Here is a 22,024-nt window from a genome sequence, read left to right as displayed (position 1 = left end):
CTGCACCGGCTTCCACAGGTCTCACTAAATGCTGCTGACAGCAGCGGGCATGTCATCTGAGGGAGGTGGCCTCGGTAATGGGACAGTGAAGTGTGTCTACCAGTGCAAGTGGGCTCAGAACTAGCCTAGTCCCAGGGGACCACATCAGCCCTGGTGGAAGGAAGATGTAGGATGGGGCCTTCCAAACTAGGGCCCAGCTATGAGCTCAGTAAAAGGTGTTGATGCATGAGCATGGGGACCAAGGGGGTGGGGTGGGGCAGGGGGTGCAAAGAGGCCCAGCTGTCTGCAGGCAGGGACACAAGCCACGTTAGCCCAGAGCTAGGGTTGCTCTGAGAGAGGAGGAAGAGGCTCCCCAGTGGCATTTTGAACCCCGAGTCACTGGGAATCTGGGGGTGGGGAGTGAGTTTGCTCCACCCCATAACTTAGAGGAAAAACGCTTGGGTCGTCTTCTCAGCTCTGGAGGGGAAAATGATACAGCTCCTTTCTTCATCGAGAAAACGAAGGTTTTCAAAGCACTCTGGTGAGATGGCTGTGTCCAGTCTTCCAGCAGTACCATGATAGTAGGGCTGCGCCTGCTGCTCCAACCATGGAACCATGAATTTCACATGCTGCCCGGGCTGCTCGGCTGGGGCACAATCAGCAGGACAGAATGCTGGGAGTCTGAGTCCCCAGCAAGGACATCCCTCCACTCCGTGACAATGCCTCACGGTCTCCTCCACAGCATCACTGTCTGCAAATGCTCTCCTCCCGTTCTTAAACCACGAGTTCCGTGAGCCTGGAGCTCTGGAGGTCTTACTGTTCTTTGCATCCCAGTGTCGGCTAGACACCCGCAGTATGGGGCTCACACAGTATCAACGGGAGCCACAGCAACCCCTTCCCTCCTCTCTGCCAGCTCCTTGTCCAAATAGCCCTTCACTCACACATACCCACCAAATTCTGGGCATGCTGGGGCAGTGGCTCCAACCCAAATGGCCGGGACTTTGCCCGGCAGTTTACAGGCCATGGACATTGGCCATGGACAAGGATCCTACAGGCCAGGGCTTTTTCTTTTTTGTTTTTATTATCAGTCATATTTACAGAATTTCATATTCAGAACAGAACAAAATATCTACACAGGACCACACAGATCTGCCTGAAAACATCGTATTTACAAAATTTCACATTCAGAACAAAACCAAGTATCTACAAAGGCCACACAGGTCTGCCTGAAAACAAACTGGTGCACACAGACGAGCCATGAGGGCCATCTCGGGAAGCTAGGGCAGAAGCTGAGGCGGTGGCTCACTGCACTCTGGGGCTCCATCTTCCCAGGACGAAGGCAACCATGGCCCAGGTGGTGACGATGCTGCAGACTCTGTAAGACAAAGACATAGATGAGGCCTGGACGGCAGGGTCTGCCTGGGGACCAGTGGCGGCCACTAGCACAGGCTCTGCTTTCCACTCCCATTCTCTCCTCCCAACGTTTTTTTTTTTTTTTTTTTTTTTTTTTTTTTTCTTGGAGACAGGATCTCAAGTATCCCAGGCTGGCTTCAGACTTTCTTTGTGGCCAGAGATGACCTTGAACTCCTAGCCCTCCACATCCCAAAAACTGGGATGACAGGTGTGGAGCACCACATTTAATTTAGGTGATGGTAGGGAATGAAGCCAGAGCTAAGCAAGCACTCTACCAGCTGAGCTACATCCCCAGCACAGATGCCATTTCAACCATCCTCGAGGCGCCAATGGAGTCTGCCTCTCGGGGTCAATAGAGAGAAGCTGCCTTCCCCAGAGATGGGCAGGACAAGAGGCTGTTTGCAAATCCACTGTCCATGGCTCCCGGGTCCTTTGGAGCCTCACAAAGCTTCCAGCCACTCGGGCCCCAACCTCAAACACGACTTAACCCTCCTCAGGGTTGCTGCATGCTTGGTCCCTGTCCCTCACCCAGGCTGGACCATTTCACAGCGGCACTTGGTCCCTGACACCCTCCCAATGGCACAGGAGGCAGCAAGGCTTTGCAAATGGGAGTCGGATTACGTCCCTCCTCTCAATCCCTCACAGGCACAGACCCCACCGGATGGGACCTATTCCTTAACCTGATCCCTTTCCTTGTTCCCTTCACTGGCCCACTGCTCACCAGGCACCTCCATTCAAGGGCTGCTGCCCCTGCCTGCCTGCGTTCCCCACAGCCTGCCTCACTCCTTACTTCCCTGAATCCTACCAAGACTCCCATCGTCTCCTCTCGGGTTCCTCCCGGTCCCCACCCTTCCTCACATGTTTGATATGCATGTCACCAATGCCACATAAGGTCCACTCAGCTGCTTATCACATTCCTGTTACCTCCCAACCAGCTCAGAGTTCCACTTTGGTTCACTGAGAAGGCAGGGCCCAGCACTCCAGTGGGAGGTTCCGAATGAGTGAGTTCTGCTTCACACCTATCAACAACCGCTTGACAACTCAGAGCAGTTAGGGAACCGGGCCAGAATCAGACCAAAGGGGACCTCAGCAGACAGGTCACTCACTGCAACAGGCAGGTGATGTTGGGGGAATGTCTCCAGTAGCGGTACAGGGAGACCTGCAGGGTTGGATGGTTCCTGTACTCCTTCAAGACACTTCGGGCACTGCCAAAAGAAGTTTGCTAGAGTCAGCAGACAATGTGGCCAGAGCCACTGAGGGCAAAGAGGCTGTGAGGAGGAGAAGAGGGGCCTGGACTCAGGTACCTACTCCTTGAACTTATTGGTCAGGAGCAGGAACTGGCTCCGGGTGAACCGCCTGACATCAAACTTGCAGAGGTTCTGGAATTCTCGGTAGACCTGATGCTCGCTGACTCCAGGCCACCTCCTGACGGTGAGGATAAGGATAGGAGGGCGGATACTGGGGTGATCAGGGCCGGAAAAGTTCTAGGAAAACAAAACCAAGAGAGGTCCTCTACAGTTCTTACTGACACGTCATGCAACTGGAAATGCTGGAGAACCTAGGAAGGGCTCTACCTGGGGCCGGAGCAGAAAGGAGAGAAGGAGGGAAGGGAGGAAGGAGCCAGTCTGTGTGGGTTTTGACAGAAAAACAGAAGAACCAAGTGCGGTGGGGAGCACCTCCACCTCAGCGCCCACTGCACGGTCATCAGAACCCCGAGCGCACCACGGGGGAGGGAGCAGAGGGAGCCGTACTCACAATTTTAGGAACCCCAGCTCGGATAAGGTTCACTTGGTTCACGTAAGGCGCCAGCACATCGAGGTACTGAGGGAAGGTGGGCTCCTCGGCAGGGCCACTGCTGAAGGGACAGAGAAAACCCTGAAGCTCTCGGGTGCACAGGTTTCTGTGCAGGTCCTCAGGCACAGCTAAGGCTCTGGTGGGAAGACAGGGAAGAGCTGCCTCAGGCACCTCTCTTTCCGCCTCTCCCATGTCTTGGGGCCCATTTTGGTGGGCTTCCCTCACACATACAGGCAGAATCTGGACCAAGAGCTTCCGGTCTCTGCTGACCAGCCACTGGCAGCAGGCTCGGAGAATGAGGGCTCCTTGTTTGGAGGAAACTCCACTTTATCTTCTCTAAAGTGACATCACCCTTGACTCCAAACGGCCGTCCCTTGCCACCAGCCTTCCCACCAGCTGCACCCCAAATGCAGATCCCAGAATCGGCAGGCCCAGACAGCCATGAGCTTCTCTAACCGGAGAAGGGTTTTCCAGTCATGAAGCTAAAAGGAACCAAGGGAGCGAGGCCTGGTCCCAGGCCCTGAGCCATGCTGCTCACTCTGCGCTAGCACACAGCACCTGCCAGTGACACCTGAATGCTGCCACATCAGAGGAAAGAGGAAACCAGCTGGCAGGCTCCTCACATAAGCTATAAGCCTCATATCGCTATGTCATACAACATTTGTATTTATACCTGTGGCCAAAATAGACAAATTAAGGCAGCCCCTAAATTGACAGATTACAGTTCGAAACATTTCTAGGCCAGTCCTGAAGAACAGGGCACCATGGTGGTAAAATCCTTCTGTGGGTACCGAGTCCTATGGAATTAATGTGACCCACTCACAGCTCTGTCACACATCAGTGTGTGCTCTTGGTGCTCACATGCCCGCTCAGGGGCATCAGGATGTCACCACCAGGGGCAATGCATTTATGTTCTGGTTTGGGTTTCGGTGTTCCTCCATCCAGGCACCTCTCGTGGTCACCATCCCTGCAACCTTTATGAACCCCTGTGATCTGTCCTTCATCTGAACATCTTGTCTTCTTGCCTCACTGTCACTTCCAATATTTGGAGCTGACAAAGCCAAGGCACTGAGCCAGGACGTTCTCTAGGAGGAATTAGGACTCTAGTCAAACCCTGCTCTGTGGGTCCCCTGATGTGGGTTCCCAATTTCCCCCACTGCCAAGACAGGGGCAGGACCCAGGCAGGAGGCAGGGTGGCACGAAAGGGCTCCTTGGAGCAAACTGATTGCTTCAACACTGGCTGGCTCTGGGTGGTCCTGTGACCCAGAGGTCCTGGTTGAAACCTGGAGACTTGGTAACAGGGCGGAAGGGAAGACACTCACCCACGCACCCTCTGCAGGAGCAAGTGCGCCACTTTCAAAAGAACTAGAAGAAAAAGCTAGAGATGTAACAGGTCTCAAGGCTTATGGAAAAGTGCGCAACCCAACATGAACCCAGCACACATCACCAGAGCAGACTGCCCTTCTGAGGAACACCTTACCTGACCCGCAGAGGAAGGCGTCATACGCTGCTTCATGGGGGCACTTGGTCTCGGCTGAAGTGGTTTTCCAGAAGAGAGGAGTCAGATTAGAACACATCATGAGGAAGAAGTCCCTCTTCCCATCCCACTCAACTGCCATGGCACACACTGCCCTTCTCCTGCTCATAAACATGTAGATGTGGCAGACTACACCCCACACATTAGGAGAAAACACGTTCCTGTGACCTGAACGTTCTCTGGCTTAGCATAGCTGGAAGGCAGAGTTGTGTGGAGCAAGGCAAGGCAGGCCAGGAAGGAATGCCCACCAAAACCTCCACAACCTCCTGCCTGGGGGAACCACAGAACCTTCAGCTCAGCCCCAGGGCACTTGGCCAACTGTGCAAGGGGCCAGAGCTCAGGGACATACCGTATTTTTTACACTGTCTCGCATGAATAATCACTGGTCCAGAATTCTGAGTGGGATTCAAGTTACTATTAGGGGAAAAAAGGGGGGAATAAAAGATCAGCTCACTGAAAGTAACTCCTCCTCTTGTCCCCATGCTTCTTAAGTTATAAAGATATACGCTCAGAACATCCTTTTTAAAAGGTGCAGATCCAGTCGTGGTGGTGCATGCCTTTAATCCCAGCGCTCAGGAGGCAGAGGCAGGCGGATCTGTAAGCTTGAGGCCAGCCTGGTCTACAAAGTGAGTTCCAGGATAGCCAGAGCTACACAGAGAAACCCTGTCTCAACCTCCCCCCCCCCAAAAAAAAAAAAAAACGTTTTAAGACGCAATCATGGATCTAAGTATGGACAGATAAGGTCTTGACGAGGCCACAGAACAAGATAAAAGGGACTCTAATTGGACTGTTCCAGGCTGTGGAAAACATCTGGACACCACATAAACAGACAGCTGCCTGCCCTGTGGAGCTTGGAGTCTCTAGGTACAGAGATAACTGCATCATGTCCTGGGTCACAAACAGAAACTCCAGGGTCCCTCCAGATAGTGGCACCAGGTCACCAGGCTACCGGAAGCAGGCGGCACTGGAGGACAGTCTTGGGCCATGTGAACTAACTTGGCTGAAGGAATGAGTGGCAGCACGCAAGCCGAGAAGAGCGGGTAGCGGGTAGCGGTGAGGAGCAGATCTGGCCCTTGTGGAGAGCGTGGCTGCAGACCAGGTGGGAAGGTGCTCCAAGACACATGGAGACTTCCAAAAGCACTAAGATCGCAGAGGCAAGGAGACAAAAGGGTCAAGCCAGCCTGGGCTACACAGTGACCTCAGAGGCAGCCTGGTCAACTTAGTGAAACCCTGCCTCAAAATAAAAAATGTTTTAAGAAGTGTTGGGATGTGGGCTTGGTGGTAGAGTGCTTGCCTAACATGGAAAGGCCTTCAGATCAATCCCGGCACTGTAAATAAAACCCACAGCTGGAAATGGCTATGATCCTGAGAACGGAGAGAAGAGAGGTTATGGAGATATAGATCTGCAGGGAAACAGCAATTGGACACCCCTGAGTAGGTCAGTGTGGGTGGCACGGCTCTGAGACCACGTGGCTCTGGGCCCAGGGGAGTGACAGCATCTGGCAGTATGGAAACTTCTACCACATCTGCTCCCACCCAGAGTCTTTCCCACTTACGGATGCTGAGCTTCTCTGGGCCCTTATTTCCTTACGTGAAATGGCCGTGATGACTGCCCCTGTGCCACGCGCCGCTATCAGGGTCAAAAGGGTTGTCAGCAGCAGTGACGGCTGCTGAGTTTCAACAAGCCCAAGGCCTGTCTGTCCTCAGCCTCCCCCATGGCTGACTTCACCTGACCTCACTGCCACCTCCTGAGTTACATCAGGGTTTTAGCTGCTCACTTCACAGATGGCGAGGCTGAGGCTTCTTCAAAGTAAGTTATGACGCCGTGAGTGTCAGATCCTGGGTTTAAATCCAGGAAGCATGGGATTGGAGTTTGGGAGTTAAAAAAAAAAAAAAAAATTCTCCCCTCACTCTAGTGCCCGCTTACTGGACACGTGGCCATCAGCACTGAGCCTGGTGCCCTAAAGACTCAGCAGATGTTACAGGCCCTGGAATGGGCCTAAGGGACAAAACTGAATATTAAGTTGAGGATGTCTGCAGGTCATTCAGGGAAGAAAAATGGAAAAGGAAGATGGTAGAGGACTCTCCCAGAGCTGTCTACTCTGATGGCTACAGCGGCAGCTCAGTGGCACAGCTCAGTGGCACAGCTCTTAGCTCTGACACCCGAGGCTCGAGGTTCAATCCCTGATACTTCAAACAAAAACAAAACACAAGAGAACAGACCAGCCAGCCGTGAACTGCGGCTGCACAAGGGCAGCGTGTAGCAGTGACACAGGAAAGGAGGGGTGAAGGCTGCTGAAAACGGTACAGGTATACACACACACACCACACACAAGCACACACACAAGCACACACACCCACACACACTCTAGGAGATGAGGACGAGACACAGTCAAGGAGACCAACCAGCCCTCCTACCAGAAAAGAGAAACCCAGAGCTCCTCTGACGGAGGAGAAAGCCCAAGCTCCAAGGCACTGTAGAGCCAGCCTTGACCAGCACAGGTGCCACGGCCTGTCCCCAATGCCTTGTGTGCAACATCCTGCCAAGTACCAGCAGCAACGGGTGAAGAGTGAGAAAACCGAACAGCAGTGGGCATGCGTGAGGCTGCTGAAGGGACCAAAGACAAGGCGGGTAACTTGTCTCCGGGGAGCAGACATGCTGCCACGCCAGTTTTAGGCACCTTGCCACGGCTCCCCTCCAGGGAAGGAGTTCTGACCCTTTTAGTCCACATAGTTCACACTCGTCCACGACAACACCACAGGGTTGCCGTGGGAGCCAGGAGGAGGGTCGGAAAACGAGTAGGTTGGTTTTAAGTTTTAAGTGGTGACGGTTAGAGAAATGGGAGGTGGCGGCTTGGATCCCCAGGGAAGGAACAGGTAGGCAGAGTCTAAGAGCAGGAAGACGGTGAGGAGAGGACAGTGAGCCCACAGAGAGCAGCCCTGCAGGCCTCGAACAAGGAAGGGATGTGGGGCACAGTTCAGCTGTGAAAGTGCTCCCCTAGCAGGTACAAAGCTCTACCCAGGCACCCCATAATACCAGACATCCTGGTGCACGCCTGTAATCCCAGCATTGGGGAAGGAGAGAGACGGGAGACAGGAGGATCAGAAGTTCGGGCCATTCTTGGCTACATGGGGCGGTGGGGAAGTGGGGGGAGGCCAGCCTGGGGCACCTGAGATCCCGTCTCAAAATAAACAAGTGAGATGACTGTTTGCTGGCGTCAGGAGAGACAGTGGTAAAAATGACAGCATTTGTCAACTGCTCAGGAAGACAGGCAGCAGGCTGACTTGGCCTCTGACCTCTGACTTTTTCTTCTCAGAAGTGGGGTCAGGAATGCTGTCTGAGGCATGAGGAGCTGGATGGAAGGACACAAGGTCCAAGCAGCTGGGTCAGAGGGGGCTGTACCACAAAAGCATTGTTTTGTTGTCCAATGAAAAGCACGCCAATTACATACAAATACATCAAAACCAGGGGGCTTGTGCTGTGGGATGGTCTTTCTGTATGCTGTGAATGTATGTTGTTCCCACTGGTTAATAAATAAAGCTGTTTTGGCCTACGGTAAGGTAGGATAAAAGGCCAGGGAGGAAATCCAAGCAGAGAGACGGGGGAAGAAGGGCAGGGGCAGGGTAGACACCATCCAGCTGCCCAAGGAACAAGATGCCAGCAGACCGGTAACGCCATGGCCACATGGCAAAATATAGATTAATAGAAATAGGGGGTAACAATAAACCTGAGCCATAGACCAAATAGTTTGTAATTAATAATAAGCCTCTGTGTGTTTTCTGTGGGACTGAGCAGCTGCGGGACACAGGAGAACTTCCAGCTACAGGCTTGGAATTAGTTAAAACCAGAGAAACATCTGAGGGGTCCCTTGTGGCTTGGGCAGCTGAGGCCACAGGCCTTGCTCCTGAGGCCCCTTCCTCACCTGCTTAGCACGTCATATACTTCTGAGAGGTTGGAGACTCGTGGGAAACGCAGTTCCTGCAATCATGAAGAACAAGGCACTGTGCTTGGGGTCAACATCTGCTACAAGCCTCACAAAGGGTCACTACCTGGACCTGGCAAATCCCAGCCTCAACACCTCCCCCCACCCCCACCCCAGGGACCTATCTGCCCTTATTCCTTCACTCCAGGGTCAGGAGACCAGATGTCCCAATAACACTGGCTATAAGTGTAACCCAGAGAACTCATACCTTCTGTTTAGGGAAGTATGAGAACACAGGGATCTGAGATATTGGGCTAAGTCCGGGCCATACATGCAGAATACCCGGCATTCTAGGATCAGAAGGTCTTGGGGTGACATCACATTACTAAGTCCCAAAATCAAAGATGAAGCAGGTGAAGATCATGTATTAAGGGCCTCTCTGGGCAAACCTGTGCCAAAGACCCCCTTCCGACTTCTGCTGCCCCTCCTCCAGCAGCCACTTTGAGCAATCATCCCGAGACTTTAGAACACTGATGGATTCCCCTTGCTGTTATTCTGTTTAATTCCTAAAAGCATTGAAAGCCATTCAATGCTTCCCTTTCCCACAGGTAGTGTGTGACCTGGGCTACAGGACAGTCATGGAGGGAGCTTTCAAAATATCACCTGGCTCCACTCTAGACTACACATGAAGTGGACGGCAGAGCTGGGATCAGTAGGCAAACTCCCTTGTAATTCTAACTCTGCCAGGGAACCCATGACCTCAGTAATTCCCCAGACTTTATGAGGGGTCCTCATCCTTTAGGCTGATCCTCTCTATGCATCCTTCTCTCTGGGCATCCCTCTCTCTGGGCATCCCTCACAGGTTTATAGAACATGTACTGAGCTCTGAAATGATCTGTCTGGGCCAAGCATGACGGTACACACCTTTGATTCCAGTATGTGGAAGGCTGAAGCAGGAGTGTCTAACAAGACCCTGTCTGAAGAACACAACAAACCCCACAAAACTACTGCTCTGTTATCCAGTGAAAAGCACACATTTACACCAATACAACATAACTGGGCCCCGGAATGTGTTCCAATCCAGAGAAAGGTGTCACCTGCAGAGACTCCACAGCCCCTACCCCAAAACAACCTGTTCATTACCTTCCAGATGTCCTTTGTTACATTCTTGGTGTCAATGAGGACAGGAAACAGGCTGTGGATGTTCTGCTTAAACTGATCATAGCTTTCTGAGGGGGAAGGTCCAGATGGGGACACGTGAATTTGTGGGCTCGTGGGAACAACACAGACCCACCCTCGAGGCTAACTTGCCACCAGCGCTGACTGGTAAAGCAGACAGAACAGACAAGAACTGGAACTACCCCTAACCCTCATCCAGGGATGTAAAGCTCCAGACACATCACTACTGCCCGTTTCTATGGGAAAGGTCACATGGCTTTCCACCAAACTCAGGGCCCTACCTACAGCCACCATCAGCTAACACAGTCCAAGGCAAAGTCAAGCGAATACCTTACAACTAAGAAAAGCATTCTGGGGGCTGGAGAGATGGCTCAGAAGTTAAGAGCACTGAATGCTTCTCCAGAGGTCCTGAGTTCAATTCCCAGCAACCACATGGTGGCTCACAACCATGTGCCTGCAATGAGATCTGGCGCCCTCTTCTGTATACATAATAAATAAATCTTTAAAAAAAAAAAAAGAAGAAGAAGAAATAAAGAAAGAAAAAAAAATCACCTTGGTAGAAGAAGGGCTTCTGATGGACTCTTGATAGGTTATACTCTATGCACAGCTAATGAAGCTACTACAAACACAACCTCACCACACACTTCCCCTACAGAAAGCCCCAGGACTATCCCCCCCCCCCCCCCCCTTCCTCCCCAACAGTGACTTCTGCCAGGTCCTCTCCTTGGGGTCCGTGGGCCCACCTGAGTGCCGTTTCTAACACTGGTTTTTGACACCTCACCGCTGACGTGTGAAAAGGTCCTGACCCCTTCCTTCCACCTGCCTACTGCCCACATTTCCCACAGGTCCCCCCCCTGCCCTATGTGGTTGCAGCACCTCACCAGAGCCACAGGCCCCAGAGCCACAGGGGCCCCTCCAGCTGCTGTGATATCTCCCATGATAACGTTTTTCTGTTTGCTCGGGCTTTCTGAGTGCCTCTTATATGTGCCTTTGAATTCTCTAGTGTGCTCGCTCCAACGTGGCTCTTCTTCCCAGGCGTGTGTGCCAGAATACCTTCCCAGAGCTTTCCGCCCCTTTTCATCCAGTGCGGCACACCTAGTGCTTTCCATCTAGTGTGCGGCACACCTTTACGAATTGGTTTGATCCCGCCACCGTGCCCAGGCCGCCACCTCACCTCACTATGCTATCCTGCCATTTGTCCATCAACAGGCTCCACATGAACAGGAGCCTGGGTAGTCAGCGCAATGACATCTGTCAGGTTTATAATGGCGTGAGGAGAAAAGCCAACCTGAAGCTCAAATACAGTCTTCACAGTATGTCAGGACTCAGAACCGAGGGAACTAAGCCAAAGCACTAAGCAAGGAACGGTAGGCTCTCTGCTTCACACATTTCCGGTTGTGCCCGATGCCACAGCTTCGGGCACAGGAAGAGGGTGTGTAATCACATTAACCCTCCTCGAGGAGGGCTCTTGGTCTCTACCCAGAGGATGGTACAGACACAGACCTGAGGTTGGGAGAACGCAGCTTCACCCCTACCTGGAAGAGGTCGGAAGAACTTCTCATGGAGATGCAGTAGGTCCATCATCATGTTATGTCCGACCAAGGGCTACTTGGAGTAAAGCAACAGGTGAGAGAAGAGAATTCTAAAATCGGCTCTGACACTGCTGGGTCTGGAATCGGGCTTTTGTTTCCTTCAATAAAGCCACAGCTCTAAATCACCTGATACTCCAGCATCACCGTCTCTCAGCTCCCACTTAAGGTAAGGGGACAGCTGAGATGGAAGGAGACGGGGGGGGGGGGGGGGGAGGGAGAGGGGGAGAAAGAGAGGAGGGAGGCTCCGAGGGAGGAGAAAGCATGGGTGGTGGGGGAGAAAGGCAGTGGAGAGATGGAGGGAGGAGGAGGAGATGAATGAACAGAAGAGACCTCAGGCAGGGGAACACACTGGGACTCTGAGGAAGGCACAGTTTCTCTAAGCAACTTTAGGTACTTGTTAAAATTCCTGTGCTGCTCCAAGGGACAAAGACACAGGAGCATCTCACATGCACAGTCCGTCCTCAAACTGAGCCACCACGGAGACCAAGGCTGGGTCCATGACGCTAGTTAGCAAAAGCAAAGGGTCGCTTGAAAATTCTACTAAGTCAGGCTATGTCTTAGTGCTCAGGCTGCAGGTACGTCTGCACGTCATGCATGCCTGGTGCCCACGGAGGCCAGAAGAGGGAGTCAGATCCACCGGAACTAAAATGACAGATGGCTGGAAGGGGCCCTGTGGGCACTGGGAATCGACCCTGGGTCCTTTGCAACAGCAACAAGTGCTCTTAACCCTGGAGCCATCTCCCCAGCCCCCAAGAATCACTTATTGTAAAAAAAGACATCTTTAATCTTTTCTTGGCCTTCTGAATAAGGTTAAGCAAAGACAGATAATTTTATTGGCAGAGAAGCCTCCAAAATCCACCACCATTAATACAAAAGATGATGGCGAAAAAACAAAAACAGGAAAACAGATGCTTCCTACCTTCTGGGCTTTCACCAACATCTGGAAAAAGACAGAGAAGCCCCTTGCAGAGCGAAGAATCTGCTCCTTCCAGCAGCTGACTTGGTCGCAAGAGGCGTGCTCAAGGTACCAGCGATGAGGCTGCCCAACCTTCTTCACAACCACCTGCAGTGAAGAGAGAGAGAGAGCGCGCACTCGCCTGGGGATGCAGCTGGAAAACAGGCATCTCTTTAACACGGAATGAAGGGAGGGACAGACAGACGGACAGATAGACGCGCGCGCGCGCACGCGCACACACACACACACACACACACACACACACACACACACACACACGATAGAAGCCTTTCAGAGGCCAGCCAAATGTGGCTGACTGAGAGAGAGATGAGGGAGCCGCTAAGGAAGGCAAAGCTAGGTGAGGACTCACCCCCTCGTCTTTCAGCACTGTCCAGATGTTGGGGAGGGCCTGCCTCAGCACCAGTTGGACCTCAAAGGCTTGGAACCCTGCAGCGAGGAAGCACAAGGCACACACAGACCCTGGGACACTACTGAACTTTCCTTCCCTATGGGAGAGGCTGGAAGGAGTAAAGCTGAGAGCCTGTGACTGGTGGATTGCACCGGAAACCTGCTGTGCCCAGGCCCGTGCCACTGTGATGGTCTAGGACCAAGTCCTCAAAGGTTGGGGTCTCAGGAATGCTCTTCAGTTGGGGACATTCATGTGGTTGTTTCTGTAGTTTGTTGCTGTTGATATTAACCCTGTTAGAAACTAGTACTAGTTACAACTCACCAAAGGCACTTCAGTAGCAGAAAGTTAAAAATAACACTTACAAAACATAACTAGTTTCTCAAACAAAAATATTTAGTGAACTGGGTGTGGTGGTGCATGCCTTCGTTCCTAGTACTCCGGAGCAGAGGCAACCAAACCTTTGTGAGCTTGAGGCCAGCCTGGTCTACCTAAAGTTCCAGGCTAGCCAAGGCTACACAGTAAGATCTGTCTAAAGAAATAGAAGAGAAAGAGGTGCTAGAGAGTTCAATCAATGATTAAGCACACTTGTGGCTCTCGCAGAAACCCTGGGTTCTGTTCCCAGCACCCATGTGGTGGCTCACAACCATGCGAAACTCCAATTCTGACCCCTAAGACATGCACATGGTGCACATACATACATGGAGGCAAAGCACTCATATACATAAAATAAATGTTTTAAAAATCTTTTAAATAACACATTTAGGGGAAAGAGAAATACAATGTCTAACATCCACTGGCATCACATCCACTTCTGCATTTGATCTAATGTGCTATGTTGTGGTCCTTAAACACTAGAAAATGAAACAAACCAGGCCCAACAGATCCAATGGTAGAAAAGAGAAAGTCACCAGTCTCAAGTGACTCTGGGAGCTGGGAGGCTCTTGGAGGCTTTTTTGGAGGTGGAGCTTGTGCTTGTTATGAGACAGGATCTCATTATGTAGACCAGGCTGGCCTGGAACTTGGTATGTAGACCACGCAGGTCCGGAGCTTGTAGAGACCCACCTGCCTCTGCCTCCCAAGTACTGGGGTTAAAGTTGTGTGTGCCAGGCTCCTGGCTGTGGTGTATGGTCTTTGTATGCTTTTTAATGTTCACTAACAGTAATCCCTTAGGTATTTGCTGATACTAAGGGACTTGGTCATTGAGTGACACGAGGCCCAGTGGCCTGCCCTGGGTCTTGCTTTAGGAACAGCATAAGCCCATTACTAGGAAGACGCTGGCTTGCAGTTCTGTCTGTCTTCCAGACGCTCACACGGTTTGCTACGCCAACACCAATCGAAAGCATGAGTGCACACAGGCACTGACCTCATCAGAAAGGTTGCTAGTGAGAGGCTGTCAAGCTTATGGCAACAGATCCAAGTTTCTGTTTTGTAGTTTTTGTTGGGACAGTCTCATATAGCCCAGGCTGGCCACGAACTCACTATACAGATAAGAGGATCCTCAACTGCTGAGGCTCCTGCCTCCTCATCATGTGTGTATCACCACATCTGATTTTATGAAGTGCTGGGGATTGAACCCAGGGCCTGGTGCATGCGAGGCAAGTACTCTACCAACTGAGCTACAGTCTTGCTCCTCTACATACCTGTTTCTTATGGCTAGAAAACACAGTCTTAAAGTGACAGGCTTTTCCATATGAGGAAAATGACTAAAAACACCCAGGTCAAAATAACCTCGGGGATAGATAATTTCCAGTAGAAGTTATATTCCACTAAAATAAAGAGAGGTTGGCAAGATGGCTCCGTGGCTAAGAGTGCTTGCTGTCCTTAGACAGGACCTGCGTTTGGTTCCCAGCACCCACATGGTGGGTTCACAATCATCTGTAACTCTAGTTCCAGGGAATCCAATGCCCTCTTCTGTCCACCTTGTGTACCAGACACACATGTGGTGCACATACACAGATGCAGGCAAAACAGCCATACAACATAAAACAATAAATGCTAAAAAGAAAAAAAAATTTTTTTTGCAGCAGAAACAGCTGGGGCTGGAGATGCCACTCGATGTTACTTCCTTAGAATGCACAAGGCCCTGAGTCTGATCTCCAGTGCATGCACACATGTACTCAGCTGATCCTGGTCTCTACTGAAAATGCTGCCCAGGTGCCCATGCCCAGCACAGACACTCTGCTGTTCACAGCAACAATGCAGTTGGCACACTTATTTTTCTACATTTAGGCTGACACACAGAATCTAAGTAAAAAGTGACCAAAGGCTGGGGCTTGAAAAAACCAAGGACGTTATTTCCCACCGAGGAGGGTCTGATGTAAAGCTTCCTTTCCCACCCGAGCAGCCGGCAAGAGTACAGTGGCTACCAGCAGAGGTTGAGCCTACCATAGCTTGTGCCATGGTGCAGGTGGGTTTTACCATCATCATTACGGCACAAAAGCATTAACATGTCACAGCCAAGCAACACTTGGAAGACGGTTTTGACCTCACAGACCATGCTCTGAGCATTGCTACACTAGGTCATAAATTGCCATAAGTTATGAAAACAGGCACTCCAGTGGGGTGGAAGTGATCAGCTCAGGGGTGATCCTTACCCTTGACACTCAATGCAGGTTAAAAAGCCTCTGAGACTTGGGAATTCAGGTCAGGATTTTAAGCCCAAGGATGAGCTACCTACTGAGCAAATCACTCAGACTCAGTCATGAGGCATCTTAGACCAGGACTTAGAGGAAAGAGAATGTGTTTCCCACCTCCTGGTGCATTGCCACGACACCCAGGTCGGGAGGAATGGCCTCCTGCCTACCAGCAATGCCAGGCAGAGTCATCTGGTCACCGTCCTCAGCCAGGTCCAGCCACCGAGTCACCTTGTCGATCACCACCTTAATTTGGTCTTTATCCAGAGAGCTGAAAACGGACACAGGAAAGCAGAAATGTTGGCAGAGATCCTACCAGACTCCTAAGGCAAGCCTAAGACTAACGTGCCTGGAACCTCTGCTTTTTAACACTGCGACCGCAGAGTGAGAGTTGACAGCAACAATGAAAACGGTCATTTGTTCCCCACATCTTTCCGTGCAAGGGGAAGGTACGCCCTCATCTCTGCTCTTCAGAGGCCTGCAGGGACACAAGCCGGCTCGGATGAGACGGAAGGAGAGCAAGGGCCCTGCAGTGCACACTACTGTCAGTTCGGCCGTCCGCGCTCCCAGAGGACCTCTAATGAACTGGCTGCAAACACGAGGAAAAGACAAGGACATGGACGAACCCTCTGCTCCTGTCAGAAATCGAAGGTCTTTCTTCGACACTTGAAAGTAACAAAAGATTCAAAATTCACATGGGGGTGGGGGGGCGGCTGGAGAGATGGCTCAGCGGTTAAGAGCACTGGCTACTCTTCCAGAGGGTCCCGGGCTCAAGTCTCAGCACCCACATGGTGGCTCACAACCTTCTTTAACTCCACTTCCAGGAAATCAGACACTCTATTCTGGCCTCCCTTGGTATAGTCACACACTGTATAGGCATACATGCAGGCAAAACATCCACATATATAAAATAATTTTTTAAAATATTCAAATTGTTTTCCCTCTCCTTTTAGTCTTGAACCTTGAGGACCGTTTAGAGTTTGGAGGGAAAAACAACAAGACCTGAAAGCTGTAAATCCAGGCAGCTTTGGGAGAAGCAAGACAAAGAAGGCAGAAAGCCAGTTGTGCCTTCGGAGTTAGGGTTCAAGAAATCAAGCAGATTTGGCAATGGAGGTCAGCAAGTAGCTCAGGGGAGGGGAGAGGCTTCGGAGAAACAGTGGGAAAGTCCACAAGGTCAGAGCAAGCATGCTTAGAATTCTGGCAGGTATCCAGAGAAAAAAGGGAAAGTCACCCCCCTTTGAAAAGAAGGCGGGCTTAGCAGTGAAGTTCTGTAAGTGACTGTCTTTCCTTTCAAAAAAACCTACACTTTTGTATGAATATCAATACTAAATACAAAAACAAACAAACAAACAAGTTTAAAGAAACAACAACAAAACAAAACAAAACCACCAAAATATCAAGATTACCCAGGCCATATGAAAACCATATTTCAGAATCAAAGTTAATTGATTTTTCTTTCTGATGAAGGTGAAAAATCTCAATCTCAAAGAACTATATAGTTCAAAACTGGCAACTAAGTGGTGGCCATAGCTCACACCCCCAGACCCAAGCTACCACCTCACTGTGGTCACTGTGAACCTTAGTGCAAACCTGTGAGAGGCTGCCAGGTCTGGGCCTGCCAAAGGAGGCCACTTTGTCCAGCGACACAGACAAGCCCCGTGCTGAGCAGGCTCAGGCCCTCTAGGGCCCACACAGACATACTGGAGTCTTAGAGACCTCTGTGCCTCCAACAGAGTTATTTTGTGAATCCCTCAGCTCACACCACAGACTCAATTCCTGTCTCTTTGGAGCACCAAACTTAAAAGTTCATGTCTTTCTTTCCTTTCTGTTTCTCTTTTTTAGAGATGAGGATCTTCCTATGTAGCTCAGGCTGGTCTGGACCTCACAATCATCCTATCTCACTCTCTTGAGTGCTAGCTAGGGTGACCAGTGTTCCACCATGTTGGGTCCTGTATGTGAAGGTGCTGGCAGTGGGAGAGAGATCAACCTGTCCTTTCTCAAGTATTCTCTACCACTCTGTGAGAAAGTCTGTCTCTCACTGGCCTGAATCTCACCAAGTCCACTAGGCTGGACGGCCAGCAAGCTCTAGGAATTCACTTCTCTCTGCCTCCCTAATGCTAGGATTACAAACACATTTTTAAAACATATGTTTTAAGGATCAAACTGAGGTCCTTTGAGGCAAGCATTTTACCAAATGAGCTTTACCTCCCAAACCACGTTTTTTCATTTTGAAGATTAATGTTCACATGGGAGCTGAAAGGAGATGGGAAAAAGTTTCAGCCTCTCAGGAAAGTACAGGCAGCCAAATCCATCGCAGCGAAGTGTGGATGGATGGGCCAGCATCCCCATCTGGAGAGGAGGATGGAAACAGCAACAGGAAACCAAAGGCACGTGGGAATGTGGGCCCTACCTTCGTACTCTCCAGCTCCCTCTCAGGAGACTGTGCTTAACTTTCTTCTCCTGCTCTTCATTCATGTACGGGATTCCATTTTTGAGGAACTGAAGACGGGAACAGAACAAGATGACTAGGAAGAGCTTTCTGAAGACCGGGCAGCAGAGTGAGGGGCAACACCCTGGCTTCGTGCAGACAAGAGGTGGGGGAAGACGACCCAGAACACTCAGAATACCCCTCCACAGCCATGGTCCCCTTCTCCAGGTTCATACCTTGTTATAGTCGAAGCCATACTGATTCAAAAACTGAACACTAGACGCCTGGAAAGAGAACTCTGAGTCCAAGATCCCAAACGTTGTAGGGAAGAGAAAGAAGTTACAGGAATGGGCTACATACCTATAAAGGAGAACGTGATGAGAAACCTCAAACAAGTACAGGACGGACAGAAAAACCAGCCAAGCACATACATCATCAGGCCCTGGGGTGGGCTAGATTTTCATTTCTTAAGTATCTATATGTTTTCTGATGGCTGAATGTATTTTAGGTACGTTATGTAGGGCCAAAGAAAATAAGCGATGATACTGTCCTCGGGGAGCAAAGTCTAAAGCAGAAATAGGCCCATGGCCCACTCAGAGGATCCCGATGTTCAGCCAGAGCAGCAGGGAGGTAACCCTCAACACACACAGGGTCAGCCTCCTGCAGCAGCTTCCCGGCAAGGGTGTCCCAAAAGATGCAGCATTCTTTTGACTGATGGTGCCTGAGGGTTTCCAGGCAGCTCAACGTCTCTCTAGATGTCAGCACACTTTACTAACTCCCTGAAGATGCACGAAGGCCAGCTGATGAAAATGAGAGCCAGAACACTTAAGACACAGGCCAGGAGAGGCCCCACAGGAAAGGTACTACTGCCAATCTGCAGAGCACAGAATGTATGCAAGAGCCAGAAGGCAGAACAGAGTGTCCAGGACAAAGTGATTCAGACGCCCAAGGCAAAGCTGCCAAACACGTACGGGAAAAGCTGTGTGTGTTACAGTCGTTATACATACTTGTTTGACTCTCCTTCAATGCTGGAGAACACAGATAGTCCTAGAACAGCAAAAGCACAAGTAATGAATGCCGGGGCAAAGCCACCTGATGTCAAGCAAAGCCCAAACCTTCCCGCCCATGCTTTGCACCCACAAACTCGGAGCAGGCTGTGGAAAAGGCAGGGGGTACAAAACCTTATTGAAAAACAGACTTGCAGCGTGAGACCTGCCATACCACAGCTTGTGCTGAAATTACCAAAATGTAATGGTGGCCAGTTTTCCAAGCACAGAAGTATTAGGTCAGCATTTTCATAGCTTTAAAAGGAGCCAAGAGTCAGGCCCAATGGCACACACCTGTAGTCCCAGGACTTGGGAGATGGAGGCAGGAGGATTAGAAGTTATTCCTTCTTCAGAGGCTAAGGCAGGAAGATTTTTGTAAGTTCGGGGCAATCCTGGGTTTCGGTGTAAGATTCTGTCTCAGGAGAGATGGTTGAGTGGGCAAAGGCATTTACATGTAAGCCTGGTGATCTGATTAATCCCTGGAACTGATTATAAGGGTGGAAGGTAGAATGCACTCCACCAGGTTAGCTTCTGATCTCCACACGTGTCCCACATTCATAAATAAGGAATAAACTTTAACTCAAAACCCACACACACACACACAAAAAAAAAATAAGACAGATTTGACTACTTTAAAAATCTCTGTATTACTAAATAAATAAGCCACTCAAAGTGGAAAATTTCCAAAGTTCTCTACAGAACAAAAAAACTTAAGAGCAATTTCTTGTACTTCTCAAATATATAAGAAAAAAAAAAAGGCAGCAAAGTCCAAAAACAGAGGAAAGCAGATGTGCACACACATAAATGTTTCTCTCCAGAGAAAGCAGATGTGCACACACATAAATTTTCCTCTCCAGAGAAAGCAGATGTGCACACACATAAATTTTCCTCTCCAGAGAAAGCAGGGGTCTGTAAAACTTGGCCCAGAGCTTGGACCTGTAATTCATTTTACTGAAAAAGTAAGGACCCGTATTACAAAGGCAGGTTTCTCAAAAGAAACCACATCACCTGCCAAACTTTAGGTACTGTCTAGTCCTTCACTAAAGTTGTTACATTATAAAATGTAAACCAGAATAAACCGAAGAGTAGTTTTTAGACTATCAGGTTGTGTTAAAAATTTTCAGACTTTCCCAGGGTTTTCTCCGTACACATGGGAATGTACACTTACTGTTGCTGATGTCGGTCACTGAAAACATTGTGAACCATCAACAGTACTCATCAACACTTAAATGCACACACCCTAACTCTGCAGTCTCACTGACAGAACTACTCCAGGTGCCCAAAGTACAGGAGTGGGTAAATATGAAGGCTGTCAATATTGCAAATGCAGCCGGGCGGTGGTAGCTCGTGCCTTTAATCCCGGCACTGGGGAGGCAGAACCAGGTGGATCTCTGTGAGTTCGAGGCCAGCCTGGGCTACAGAGTGAGTTCCAGAAAAGGCGCAAAACTACACAGAGAAACCCTGCCTCAAAAAACAAAACAAAACAAGAATTGCAAATGCACTAAATTATAAACAAATAGTTACTAAATATACCTTATTTAGGACACTAAGTCCTAATCTGTAGCTTGTAATACTATGGAACTGTGAAAATGACCAGGTCTGTATGGGAACTCAGACTTCTAAACTCTATCAAATGAACAATAAAACAAAAATCCAAAATCTAAACTATGTGTACAATCCTGATCCTGTGGGTTTTCTTTTAAAAATCATACACACTGGGGCCGGGGAGATGGCTCAGTGGTGCCAGGGGATCCGTTCCCAGCATCCACATGGTGACTCATATCCATCAGTAATTCCAGTTAGAGGGGATCTGACAGCCTCCTCTGACCTTTGTGGGCACTGCATGCAAGTGGTGCATCTATACATATGCAGGCAAAACACTGAAGACATAAAATTAACCTAAAAAAATTTTAAATCGCATATGCTCACTGACACATTTGCTCAAATGATGGAACAGGTTTAATAGGAATTGTCCCTGATATTGTCTAGACCACAAAATAATGCTGGTAAATTCTTGCTCGGTCAAAAGCTACCACCACCATCTTTTACACAGTAAACACTACAAGTGGTGTACACACACACACACACACACACACACTGAAAACAGAGCAAGCATACAAAATGACACACAACATCTTTGAAAACCTACACAGTAAAAAAACCTTCTTGAACGATCCATAACCAAGAGCTGAACATCAGACTCACCAATCTGACAGATTGTAAATTTCTGAACACTCTGACGGGTCTTCACATACCACTCAGACGGCAAATCAAAAAGACTGTGAAGAAAGAGGCATCTCATGGCACCAGCAAGGGGGTCGGATGCAGGCACAAGACCTCTGGGGCAGGCTCAGCTACTCTCAACCAGGGGCCGGTTGTGTCCTTGTTACCACAATTAGGGGACGTGTACTAGCATTTGGCCAACAAAGGCCATCTCTCTCAACAGGTGGGAGCAACCCATCCAAAAATGCCCAACACAGGGTGTAATTAAGGATACACCGGCGAGGAAGGCTCGCCTCTGTGGGCTGTTAAAACAGCAGTACCTGATCTGCTGGTGCCGGGACAAGTTTGAACGCAGACCTGTGAACTCTATGTCGAGACCTACGGGAGAGCAAAATAGACGAGTCCTGAGACAGAGCAAGCCACCACCGTTCACGCTGAAAGTGCTCCAGGTGGTACACGTGTGTACACATACACACGCACACCTTTTGGGTACTCAAGAAGCCAGTTTCATCAACAGGAGACAACAGGAGCCTGGGGTGTGGTTTCAAACAGGGCTGTCCGGGCAACAGATGCAGGAGCTGTGGGTTTGATTGCTTCCGGCCCGGTGGGAAAGCCTCCTCTCCTTCCTAGGGACGCTCTCTGAACTCCTCTGGCCTGGAGACCGATCCTGTACTGAACCCCACACACACCAGTCCCCAGGCTCTCCCTGGCGGGCGACTCTGGTGACAGGGCCTGAACCCCAGATACCTTACCCACGAAGTCCGCACCCGCGACAAGCTCCTGCAGGAGTGGGAGGCTCTGTTCAAATTCATCGGCGCCCACGTCCATAGCCGCTGGTTCCAGAGCGCGCCGGATGCGGCCACGTGCTGCCCACGCGTTTCCGCTGCGCAGGAACTTAAAGCTCGTGCACGTG

General features: G+C 50.2%; 1 protein-coding gene across 1 annotated transcript; it reads right to left on the bottom strand.

Annotated features, from left to right (window-relative positions):
• Window positions 1–828: 828 nt before the first annotated feature.
• On the bottom strand, window positions 829–22,018 carry Pnldc1 (PARN like, ribonuclease domain containing 1). Its single transcript, XM_036169177.1, has 19 exons — window positions 21,864–22,018; window positions 21,432–21,489; window positions 21,094–21,167; window positions 18,850–18,889; window positions 18,079–18,202; window positions 17,825–17,913; window positions 15,585–15,685; window positions 12,743–12,819; window positions 12,337–12,480; window positions 11,361–11,430; window positions 9,790–9,875; window positions 8,647–8,702; window positions 5,073–5,137; window positions 4,667–4,720; window positions 4,509–4,551; window positions 3,148–3,247; window positions 2,701–2,876; window positions 2,499–2,597; window positions 829–1,354 (listed from the first exon to the last, which is right to left on the bottom strand). The coding sequence occupies exons 1-19, from the start codon at window positions 21,937–21,939 to the stop codon at window positions 1,282–1,284; spliced, it is 1,605 nt and encodes a 534-aa protein (XP_036025070.1). The 5' UTR covers window positions 21,940–22,018; the 3' UTR covers window positions 829–1,281.
• Between the last annotated feature and the right edge of the window lie 6 nt (window positions 22,019–22,024).

Source organism: Onychomys torridus, chromosome 19, assembly GCF_903995425.1.
Source record: "Onychomys torridus chromosome 19, mOncTor1.1, whole genome shotgun sequence".
Lineage (NCBI taxonomy): Eukaryota > Metazoa > Chordata > Mammalia > Rodentia > Cricetidae > Onychomys > Onychomys torridus.
This window is presented reverse-complemented; position numbering and strand designations above follow the sequence as displayed.